Source organism: Primulina eburnea, chromosome 6, assembly GCF_022965805.1.
Source record: "Primulina eburnea isolate SZY01 chromosome 6, ASM2296580v1, whole genome shotgun sequence".
Lineage (NCBI taxonomy): Eukaryota > Viridiplantae > Streptophyta > Magnoliopsida > Lamiales > Gesneriaceae > Primulina > Primulina eburnea.
Window position 1 is genome coordinate 3,742,199 of NC_133106.1, and position 12,851 is coordinate 3,755,049.

The window sequence follows — 12,851 nt, forward strand, 5'->3', positions numbered from 1 at the left end:
ATCATGTTACTTCACAATTTACATTTAGTGACGAAGTAACTGGTTCGAAAGACTTCAATAATTTGTATTTTGGTGAAGTAATTGCGGAAAACAACTTCATTTTTACAGAATAATGGTGAAGTAAATTAATTCTATCACTTCGTCTGATTTCTTATTTGTCGAAGTAAATATAATCTATAATGGTGAAGTAAATTAATATTTTGGTGAAGTAATTGCGCAAAACAACTTCGTATGACTTAATATACTAATATAATTAAATTCATAAATTAATCTAAAAATGATTAATATCCACGAATCCACAATTACATATTCATCAATCCACAAGTAACCCAAAAAATACATCCACAAAACCAAAAGTATATCCAAAAATCTAGAATGACAAACAAAATATTTATCCCAACATACACCATCCATCTAAGCACCTACATAGGAGTAAACAAATTCACTCCATTCACTTCTAACCTCGTCATATTGACATTGGGTGTAGTACTGGTTCTTGATGCATCCTGCAAACTGAAATTTGAAAAAGAAAATACATTAGATTCTTCTATTTCAAATAAAAATTGACAGATATAAAATATAGCAGTACTGGTAGAGGCAGGTAACGCACCACCCAAATTTACACAACACATCTTAAAAAACTCAATCCATATATTTACACATATCCCCAAGAGAACAGAAAAACCTGGGGGATGTTGGGCAAATATCTCCATACAAACATCATCATTTAGCTGTATGTCTTTCCAAACAAATATCAGGATCGAGATTAATAGTATAACCTTAACACTCATTGAGAAAAAAAAGAGCCAAGCTCAGAGCAGTGCACGTGTAGTCCAGTACCCAATATTCATGTCTCTGTGCCTCAGTCAACATACAAGAAATCAAGGGATAATGTTAAGCCCACACATCTCTGTCCATTTTTCATTATTACTCTTAACCAACCAACCTCATTTTCATGCACTGCTACTCAAACATCTTGCCTAGCTACTGCCCACCAAATGCGTACCTTGAAACTTCATATTTCAGAATTTCCATTACGCAGTCAAGAATGATTCACACACACGCACGCACAAAAAACACTAATTTATAAATATAAACCAATAATTTTTATATATGTATCGAACTTTTTGCTGGATTATTTTATGTCATAAGTGCTGCATATTTTATGTCATAAATCCTAAATTATCCTGAAATGAAGCTCAAGACTAAAAAACGATTCAAAATAGCCATAAGAGACGACTTACTTCTGGACATCAACATAATATCAAGAAACGGATAACTCATACGAAATAACAAACGATCAAACATAATTCGGAACAAAAACAACAGATAAAGCAAAAACACAACCCCAAGAGAGAGAAAAAAATCATGGCCGTGTAAAATATAAGAGGGAAGAATCAGAAAGATAGAACCAATGTATGATTGTAAAGCAACCCAACAAAATTTCTTTTTTTTATCACTAATATAAAATATATCCCAATGGCAACACATTATCTCAACAATAAAATATATCCCAATGACAACACATTATCTCAACAATAAAATATATCTCAAAGACAACAATTCATCTCAATCAATCAAAAAATTTATCCCAAGAAGAAACTCACCATCTTCTCCAACTGTGGATCATCGCAATCGACTATCTCTTTCATGTATCTCATCACGCAATATCCACACTCAACCGAACCACTTTGTTTCAGATTACCCTATAATGGAATTGAAAAGTTAATGCAACAATCACAATCTAATGAATAACCACTACCAATTCATGTATTCATAAATAAGTAAGATACATACCGTCAATATTTTAAAACCTGGCCCTTTAGAAATACCTTTGGAGGCATTGTACGTCTTCACCCCACTACATTTTAAAAAGTAAGAAGTTATTTTTTTGCATATTTATAAGTTAATGTATTCAAAATCAACATAAGCTACTACCCACTTTGTCACAATATTTTTCCATGTATCATCTCGGATCCTGTTAGACGTAGAATCCAATAAATATATCATATTCTTATCTTCGTTGACGATTGTCAAGATCCAATGGTACCTGAAAAAATGAAATTACAGCATTGACTACCATGAAGTAGAAATCTATAAATAACTAAATTCTTACCCAGTGTTGTATGGGATGAGACAGATGCTATCTCTACACACTGCTTCCAACTGGTCAGCAATATGTTGTGATAAGTCACGGCCATCTGTGCCAATCGGGCATGTAGGTATATTACCGGGATCCACAAACGAAAAATAATCAGCCTTGTCTTTTTTCTTCAAATCTTTGTAGAGGTGACTGCATGATATAGATGCACAAATATATCGTTTAGAAAATTTTCAAAATATGAACAACTACCACAAAAAATATTATATAAATGCACAAATATTGTAAGTTAGACATTATATATACCCCATGTAAACTAAAATTTGTCTGGCACCTATCTCCCTCATCTCCATAAAGCGTACGATATCTTCCTTCAGCAACCGTATGCTTTTAGCACGTCCAAACATAGCGTCCTCAAACTCAATGCATATGGTATCCGATTCATTCAGCAATCGAACAACATGAGAGTAGACATACTTGCACGACATGGGTAATGTTTTCTCAATTTCTTTGAAATTGTCGCGCTGACCAGGAACGTCCGCAAGCACAGATGATTGAGGTTTCCCCTTCCTCTACAATTTAAAATATTATTCATACAAGTATTTTAAAATAAAACATTGTTCGAGCAACATATCTGACAGTTGCAAACACAAAGTAAAATGAAAACCGAAAGTACCTTTGTCGTTGGAAAAATAACCAACTCTCAGTTTCTTGTTCGTTTCCCAGCCACCCTCAGTTTCTGATCTAAAGTAACTTTCATGAGCCGGAATACAATGAGTATCAACATCATCAATTGGTCGAGAATCAGGAATACTAGTCCAACCATCATCATCTCCCTCGTAACATCGATTTGGCACAGGGAGTACAATTGACCACCCTTTTTGTAATGGGTCATCAATATAAAAGACTTGATTGACTTGACTTGCAAGGACAAATGAGTCATTCTTGTGCCCTATTTTGTTCATATTGACCAAGGTGAATCCACATTCATCATTGTTGATTACTCCTTTGTCATTTGCAACCCACGCACACTTGAAAAGAGGAACTTGAAATTGATGATAGTCCAACTCCCATATTTCTTCAATCACTCCATAGAAAGTCACATCAGTCATCAAGGGATTCTTATCTTTGGCACTACAGACAAGCATGGTGCTAGCAACTAGAGAAACCCCACTGTTTTGGCAAACTCTCTCATCATCTCGTGCCTTTGTTTGGTATAAATTGTCATTTATCACGTAACTACTATACTTAATGACTTGCCCACGTGGACCATGAGCCAGCCATGTCAATGTTGATGTTGTTCCACCATTGCAGCAATCTATTTCAACATCCACCTGACATTTATACAATTAGAATTGGGTGATTAAAATACTAGCTCCAAATTGTTCACCGCAAAATGCATAAAGCAGATTTATCCACCTAACCTTTGCACGAAACCAGTCAATGAACTTCTTATTGTGAGCATCTTGTATCCACCTTTCATCTTTCTCTTTTCTCGGAAACATCGACTTCAGGAAATATTTATGTTCACTGTGGAAATATTTATATAGAAATTTGTGTTGGATATTAAATATTGACAATCACATGGGTGCAGAATTATAGAATAATGCAATACACTTACATAATGTAGGGAGATACTTCTTCTGTATTTTCCAGCACAGTCAAATGTGCTTGTCGAAGGTCAACTTGTGGCACTATAATTGGTGTTTTGCATGCTAAGAAGCCAGCAATGTTTGATTTGGGATCGCGATTTGATTGAGGGACCCCAATAGGATCAAGGTCATTTAGGATCAAGGTCACTTTCAGCAGACTCACCGTGCCAAATCCAATTCACATAATTTTGACTAAAACCATGGAAATAAAGATGCTCTCGAATGGACTTTGCTGGTCTTTTTTTAAGATTTTTACATTTGCAACAAGGACAATGAATTAAATTGGGGTCAATATGGGGATTCTCTGAACAACCTCTGATAAACAGTTCCACACCCTCCTCGTACTGTTTTGACCTTCTGTCCGAGTGAATCCAAGATTTATCCATTTCAATACAGCAAAATACCCGAAATATAGAACAATGAATTTGATCTAAACCTGAAAATATTACATTTAATAATGTCATTTTCAATTTAATTTGTTGAGCGCAAAAAAACACGAAAGGAGACTACCTATTGACTAACAAACAAAAGAAGACTACACAGATGCATATAAGTTAGAAAAACAAAAAAAATCGACGGAGACAATGACTAACAAGAAATAAAATGATAATTTAGTGCTTAGTGGAAAAGTAAGAATGAGAAAAGATGTGAGAAATGAGATATTATGAACCTTTTTTTTAAAATGCAAATAATATCCATATATATGAGTTATCCCCCTGTATTCTTCCCATATATTTATTTTAGGCACATTCTGTGTGTTGGGATATAAGGGTAAAACTGCCCACGAGGTATATATATATATATATATATATATATATATATATATATATATATATATATATATATATATAAGAATATGAAGACAGAAACGCACATGTTGTAATAAAGTAGACATTTTGCCCGGACCATATGTTAAGCAATCGATAGCACGTTGCTGCCAAAACCTAAGTTTTACAAATAATACATCTAGAAAAGAATGATACACACAAGGTCCAATATGTTCTTCATCGAAACACCAAGAATTGAATACTGTGGCACTCAATGTAATGGAAAATTGTTCGTTAAAGAAATTTGAGATTTACACATTACTTATACTAGCATCATGAACAAGACGATAATCGAAATGCTTTAGTAAATCACATGGTTTATTCAACTCAAATTAGCAAATTTTGAGAGCAAACAAGAAACCAAGTAAAAAAAAATCACTGTATTTCAAAAGTAGATGATTTTTTTTACATCAGGGACGGAATAACTAGACTTACGGTGGTGGTGGTGGTGTTTTGCTTCTCTCTCGGTGAGTTGAACGGCGGTGGTGTTGGCGGTTCGAAGCGAGAATGGCGGTGAGTGGAAAATGTGGCGCGTTAATGAGCTCGTCTACGAAGGATAAATGATATAATCGAAATAACTCAGCGACGGTTTTTAAAAATTCCGTCGCTAATTGCGACGAATGTTGAAATACCGTCGCTTATAGCGACGGTCGTTTTAAAAACCGTCGCTGTATAGATCGGCGACGGTTAAAAAACCGTCGCAAATTGTCAACCCTCACCAAATGTTCAGCGCGGTTCATCTTATTACTTCGGCATTTAACTTATTTTTCTTCTTTTTTACTTCATCAACATTGAAATACCGAAGTAAAATATAATAATAAAAAATAGTGAAGCCCGTGTTTTTAAACATCCGAAGTAAATATATTATTTTACTTCGCTTGTGTTATTACTGAAGTTATTGGTAATGTATTACTTCGTAAATTATTATTGCCGAAGTACCGCCTGCCGAAGTAAAATCCGATTTTTCTACTAGTGTGTGATCTCATGTGTATGTAGTTTGAAATCTCTCATCAGAGTATGATGGTAATTAAGAAAGGGGTTTCTTAGATTACACCATCGATACAACTACGACATGACACATAGTATCGATTCATTGAAAACTCTCGATATACCAATGGTTGTCGAATCAGTCGGGATATATGAGATGAAGGGACCGTACTGTATGCTAACCATAATTGAATGGTTCTTGCAGGCACTATCATTTGATACCTAGGGAATCATGTAAGCGCTGCTGCTAGGTGCTTAACATGATTGGTTGGGTACTATCAGACTTGAGTATTGACGTTCTTATTATCAAGGAGTTAATAATTAAGAACGGAGCAATTGGGGTATGTTCGTATAAGGACATATTTAGTCCGAATTACATGGAGATGTGAACCCACGGCTAGTTGTATCAATGAACCATTGAGGGCCACACAAGTACTAGCTTTCTAGATCTCGTTGAGAAGTAAAATAGTTCAATGTGTTGAACGGCTTATAAATGAGTTTATAACCGTAAGCAAAAATAGAAGTATGACTTCTATGAGTGTAGTAGCCCGAATTCCAAATTGGGTAATTAACGGATTAATGGTGATTAAGAAGGTTTAATGTGTAATTTTGACCGAGTCATGATCGGACGGACCGAAGATGGTTCGGAAGCACCGAAGAGGTCGGAAGGTCCGAAGTGAGTTCGGTGGATCCGATCATTAGGTGTCAAGAGTTGATCGACACGTAGGAGTTCGGACGTTCCGAAGTGTAGGTTCGGTGGATCCGATCATGAGGTGTCAAGAGCAGCTGGACACGTGCATGTTCGGACGGTCCGAAGTGTATGATCGGAGGATCCGATCATGAGCTGTCAAGAGCCAATGGACACGTAGCGTTCGGACGTTCCGAAGTGTTGTTCGGAGGATCCGAACATGGCCTATAAATAGTGCTCGGATTTCTCATTTTTGACTTGCCAATTTCTTGAGTTTTCTCTCATTTTGGAGAGTTTGGAAGGTTTCTAGGGTTAGTTGTTGGTCGAGCGATAGCCAAGAGCTGCCAGGAGTAGTAGCGTAGCGGCGCCTGAGTTACGAGGCAATCGACATCAAAGGGCTGTCGACGGACGAAGGTAAACCCTAAACCTTTGGTAGTACTAGGGAGTACTGGTTTTGCTAGTCGAGCATGGTAGTATTGATTGGGTATGCTTTTGATGCGTAGGCTTGTTCTAGACCTGATTAGCGGTGTTGCGTAAGGATAGGCTTGCTGTGATAGAGGTACGAAAGTACTATCCGAGATATCCTGGTTGAGTATACATTCTTATATGTGTTGCATGATTATGTGGTGCATTGATATATGTCATATGATGCATGCTATTATGTCACGTTTATTACTGCACGTTGCATTTCATGTTGAGCCGTATCTTCTTCGAGATAGCCTTTACTGTTGAGCTGTATCTCTTTCGAGATAAGCTATATCTTGGGGCCGCTCAGCCCTGTCTTGTGGACGCATGGACACCGAGAGTACACAGTGGCCGACGGGTCGGGAGGGCTTCGGTGGTCCGGGACATTTTAGGTCCACGTCTGTCTTGTAGTGGATGCAGTGACCCAGAGGTGTACCGCGCGGCACTATCCACTTGGCGCCTCTAGACTGAGCATTGTTGAGATCCTTTTGTGACTCCTGTTTCTTGACTACCCCGGTATCATGATCATAGCATGTGCATTTCATATAGGTCTGTATACTCATACTTTTGTACTGGGCGTTCTTATCGCTCACGTCTTCGGTTTTGTTTATTCTTGGACACCCCATTCCCACGGGGCAGGCCTCAGGTTGGACAGCTCAGGAGGAGCAGGAGGAGGACGTTGAGTAGCTGGTTGGTTTAGTTTATCGGTATTGTTTTGATTCGATATGGTTGTATTGGGTATTTTTATTTTGAGTTATTCTAGACTTCGATTGGGTTGTATAACCATTATTTTGTTGACTTTTTCCGCTGTTATCTCTGATTATTGTTAATTAGGTTAATTGCATGCTTAGTTTTTGATTAGTAGGTGATTCTGGAACGGGTCTCTACATTTATGGTATCAGAGCATGCATACGATTTTGGGATATAGATTTCTGTTTTGGGATTTCCGTTGACCAATTTACTAGTTTCCCCATTCTATGTTGTAGCAATGGCTGACCACTTTGGTGACGGGAGTAGTCAGGGGAGTGTAGGTCGATGGGGTGACCAGGACGATCAGAGACGTCATCGTGAGCATCGTCATCGTCGGGATGGTCCTAGGCGTTTCGATATGCATCGTTTCATGCAGATGGGGCCTAAGCCTTTAGTTGGCGGTGAGACTCCCGATGATGCGGAAGATTGGTTAGAGCGCATGGAGAGTTGTTTTCGCGCATTCCAGTGCACCGATGAGCAGAAGATGGAGACCCTTAGTTTTCTTCTCGAGGGCCGTGCTCGCAGGTGGTGGCGATCAACTTCTGCGCCGATAGTTCGGTCGCAGGGTAGAGCGACTTGGGTCGATTTCCGTGCAGCGTTCATGCAGCTGTACTTTCCTCCAGCCCTTCGCCAGGCCAAGACGATTGAGCTCCTGAACCTTAAGCAGGGGAGTATGTCTGTTGATGAGTATCAGCAGAAATTCTTCGAGTTGTTACCCTTCGCTCCTTAATCAGTGGCAGTTCTGAAGCCAAGTATGATCATTTCCTCCAGGGCCTTAATCAGGAGATCTTTGATCGAGTCACTGTCTGTGATAATCCTACTTCGTATGATGGGTTAGTGAACCGGTGTCGCCAAGCAGAGATCAGTCTCCAGCGTGGTAGGGCTATTCTTTCTTCTAGACCTCCGAGTGTTTTGAGCCCTCGACCTCAGTCTTTCAAGAAATCTGGTTCTTCTTCTTCTGGATCTGGATCAAGGTCTAGCGGTGTTGTTCGCTTTGGTGAGAAGAAGGAGTCTTGTGCGCATTGTGGGAAGAACCATCCATCGGAACAATGCCGATTAGCAGCAGGAGCTTGTTTTCAGTGCGGAGAGATGGGTCATATCAAGAAGAATTGTCCTCAGTTGCGAGGTGGAGCAGGATCTGGTTCTGGATCCCAGACGACTGTTCAGCAGAGGAGACAGGGTCAGGCAGTGGGTAGTTCGAATCTTCGACCTCGTGCCCAAGGTCAGGTTTTTGCGCTGAACCAGGATCAGCCTGGGATGTAATTGTTATACGGTTGTAATGAAGAATATTTGCAGTGTATTACAATGGTGTTTTATTCTCTAAGCCTGATTTCGAGGACGAAATCGTTTTAAGGGGGGAGAATGTAGTAGCCCGAATTCCAAATTGGGTAATTAACGGATTAATGGTGATTAAGAAGGTTTAATGTGTAATTTTGACCGAGTCATGATCGGACGGACCGAAGATGGTTCGGAAGCACCGAAGAGGTCGGAAGGTCCGAAGTGAGTTCGGTGGATCCGATCATTAGGTGTCAAGAGTTGATCGACACGTAGGAGTTCGGACGTTCCGAAGTGTAGGTTCGGTGGATCCGATCATGAGGTGTCAAGAGCAGCTGGACACGTGCATGTTCGGACGGTCCGAAGTGTATGATCGGAGGATCCGATCATGAGCTGTCAAGAGCCAATGGACACGTAGCGTTCGGACGTTCCGAAGTGTTGTTCGGAGGATCCGAACATGGCCTATAAATAGTGCTCGGATTTCTCATTTTTGACTTGCCAATTTCTTGAGTTTTCTCTCATTTTGGAGAGTTTGGAAGGTTTCTAGGGTTAGTTGTTGGTCGAGCGATAGCCAAGAGCTGCCAGGAGTAGTAGCGTAGCGGCGCCTGAGTTACGAGGCAATCGACATCAAAGGGCTGTCGACGGACGAAGGTAAACCCTAAACCTTTGGTAGTACTAGGGAGTACTGGTTTTGCTAGTCGAGCATGGTAGTATTGATTGGGTATGCTTTTGATGCGTAGGCTTGTTCTAGACCTGATTAGCGGTGTTGCGTAAGGATAGGCTTGCTGTGATAGAGGTACGAAAGTACTATCCGAGATATCCTGGTTGAGTATACATTCTTATATGTGTTGCATGATTATGTGGTGCATTGATATATGTCATATGATGCATGCTATTATGTCACGTTTATTACTGCACGTTGCATTTCATGTTGAGCCGTATCTTCTTCGAGATAGCCTTTACTGTTGAGCTGTATCTCTTTCGAGATAAGCTATATCTTGGGGCCGCTCAGCCCTGTCTTGTGGACGCATGGACACCGAGAGTACACAGTGGCCGACGGGTCGGGAGGGCTTCGGTGGTCCGGGACATTTTAGGTCCACGTCTGTCTTGTAGTGGATGCAGTGACCCAGAGGTGTACCGCGCGGCACTATCCACTTGGCGCCTCTAGACTGAGCATTGTTGAGATCCTTTTGTGACTCCTGTTTCTTGACTACCCCGGTATCATGATCATAGCATGTGCATTTCATATAGGTCTGTATACTCATACTTTTGTACTGGGCGTTCTTATCGCTCACGTCCTCGGTTTTGTTTATTCTTGGACACCCCATTCCCACGGGGCAGGCCTCAGGTTGGACAGCTCAGGAGGAGCAGGAGGAGGACGTTGAGTAGCTGGTTGGTTTAGTTTATCGGTATTGTTTTGATTCGATATGGTTGTATTGGGTATTTTTATTTTGAGTTATTCTAGACTTCGATTGGGTTGTATAACCATTATTTTGTTGACTTTTTCCGCTGTTATCTCTGATTATTGTTAATTAGGTTAATTGCATGCTTAGTTTTTGATTAGTAGGTGATTCTGGAACGGGTCACTACAATGAGGGTAATGTAACTTTTAATTTGTGGAAGTGTTCTTAAATTAAAAGTTGGCAAAATAAATAATGTATTTGAAAATTTTGATTTTCATAAACATTATTATGGAATAAATTTAATTAATTCAAGTATTGAATTAATTAAACAATAGTGTGACTAGTAGAGTCCAAATAATTAAATTAATTCAAATGTTGAATTAATTAAATCATATTGGGTCTTGTAGAGCCCAATAGTAAAATAATTATTCAACTAGTGGTTTGAGTAAATTCAAGTAATGTTTAATTAGTTTCAAATTTTTTTTAGATAATTAAATTAAATCCATGGGTTTTTAATTTTTAAAAACCAAATAAACTTGCATGCATGAGAGGTGAAGGTTGGAGATTATCTTTTTCAATTTCCAAGGCTTGGCATGCTAAAGTGGTTTTAGCTTTTCCCACAACCAAGACAACTCATCCTCTTCCCATTTCACATGTGCCATGGCCGAACTTTGCATCATTCTTCTCATTCATTTTTCTCTCAATTTTGTTTTCTTCAATTGTTGAGGAAAACACTCTCTTCTCAAAAGAAAAATCTTTTTATTTTTCTAGTGCAAAATAAGAGGGGATCTACCTAGTTGGTGCTTGGCTTAATTTTTGAACAAGGATTGTTTAAAGGGAGGCTTGTAGATTGTCATCCTTGAAGAGCTTAGTTGTTTATCAACTAAGTTGGAGCCGAACATCAATCTCAAGAGATTGATTGGTATATTTTTCTTAACACACTATGAATGTCATATTTTGTGTTTTTGTATTTGCTACACACTAGTATATGAGGTGCTCGATTTTTGCTTGAAAAACACTTTTAAAAACTTTCATTGCGCATTCGGGCACCTGAATCGATCCTCTTACACCATCATATCCTTGGCCTCTGATTTTCACAACATGGAGATCATGATGAACAAGAACATTTGATATCTCATTTTTCAATTTCATTGAGGTAGTGTCACTAACACTTTTGGAGAAGATGTATAGATTCCTTCGTGAAATAATGGAGATGTCTTGTATTTCAAAGGTGATCATTCAACTTGAAGGAAACATCCCACGTGAAGTCATCAGAAAAATTAAATGCATGCAAATTTATATTATTTTAATTTTTTTAAAAAATAAATTAAATTTGGGACCCACGAAAATTGACAATTTCAATTTTCGGTAATGTTTTTTAATTATTATTATTATTTTAATAATAATAATTAATAAATAATGATTAATGTGTTATTATGTTATATGTTTAATTCGATATACATATAACCTTTGGTTAAATAATTTGTACACATTAAAATAATTTGAAGTTCGATGCAATTTTCAATACATTTTAAGAAATTATTTTTGCATGTTAGATAATGTCAAATATTACAGATAAGTGTTTGATTTGTACATGCAAATTTAATATTGTGTTTGCATTTATTCTTGAAGTTTAAATGCAAATTGCATTGAAAAATATTTTGGAAAATTAATATTCACATTATGTTCATATTAAATTATAATGAGATGAACATATCAAGTAAGATGTGAATATAATATAATAAAATATTTCAGATATTCACAAATGAACAAATAATCCTCACTTTATCACTACTCTGATAAAAGAGAAAAACTGATGAGGAGCCCACATTTTTATGTAAATGTGATCCTCACTTTATCACTACTCTGATTGAAGAGAAAAACTGATGGGGAATGTAATTGTTCATATTAAGTAAGAATGTGAATATAAAGTTATTTAATATGAAAAATTTTGGCTTATAAAGATTAACATAAATGTGGATAATTAAGTTGAATAATAATTATAAGGTGACGTAAGAAAACATGATCTGAGGGAGTTCTTCATAGACCGGTTTAAACTGCCTTGACTAGCCACTGGTCTCCCTGATAACATTGCTCTGTCTAGGAGTTGGGTATTTAAAGGGCCTTAGCACTACCTATCTTTCCTGGGAGCACTCTTGGAAAATGTTGATTGCGAAATAATTATTATATAAAGCATTAAGTAAAGTCAAAATTTTGTCCCTTGAACCGTATAATTTTAAATAATTGAGGAATACCCACAACATCCTTAATTATGAAAAATTATGCATTAAGTGGATTTGGATCACATAATGGACATCAATTGTAAGTAATTATATAAACATAATAAAATTTACCCCACAGGGATTTTTATTATATTTATATAACTAATTAGGTTAAAATGTCAAATTATATTTTTCTTAATTTACCCACAGGAGTTAAGGAAAATACATTTTGATAGTTTTATCATAAAGTTGCAGAAAAATCTTATTGAATTAAAATTTTAGCCCACAGGCAAATTTTATGTCACTAGATTTTTAAAACATGAATTACATTGGTAAAACATGATATTGTCTCAAAATTTTAAGCATATGATATTTTGTGCAGTTATGCAACCTGCGACTTTTCTGATATGAAATGTGACATTCCCGATCTAAAGGGCGATAATTATAAAATTTGGAAAGAAAGAATTCTTCTTCAATTAGG

The 12,851-nt window shown here is 37.5% G+C and overlaps 1 protein-coding gene across 1 annotated transcript; it reads right to left on the bottom strand.

Moving 5' to 3' along the window:
* Positions 1-267: 267 nt before the first annotated feature.
* LOC140833308 (uncharacterized) lies at positions 268-3,970 on the bottom strand. The gene is made up of 9 exons (XM_073197682.1): positions 3,723-3,970; positions 3,526-3,631; positions 2,778-3,435; positions 2,408-2,673; positions 2,117-2,293; positions 1,943-2,050; positions 1,798-1,861; positions 1,608-1,706; positions 268-513 (listed from the first exon to the last, which is right to left on the bottom strand). The coding sequence occupies exons 4-9, from the start codon at positions 2,587-2,589 to the stop codon at positions 415-417; spliced, it is 729 nt and encodes a 242-aa protein (XP_073053783.1). The 5' UTR covers positions 2,590-2,673; positions 2,778-3,435; positions 3,526-3,631; positions 3,723-3,970; the 3' UTR covers positions 268-414.
* Positions 3,971-12,851: the final 8,881 nt, after the last annotated feature.

Coding starts and splice junctions, on each gene's coding strand:
- LOC140833308 (XM_073197682.1), bottom strand. CDS start 2,589: ATGTCGTGCAAGTATGTCTACTCTCATGTTGTTCGATTGCTGAATGAA. Junction 2,051..2,116: donor CTCATCCCATACAACACTGG/GTAAGAATTTAG, acceptor TCATTTTTTCAG/GTACCATTGGATCTTGACAA. Junction 1,862..1,942: donor TGGAAAAATATTGTGACAAA/GTGGGTAGTAGC, acceptor TTTAAAATGTAG/TGGGGTGAAGACGTACAATG.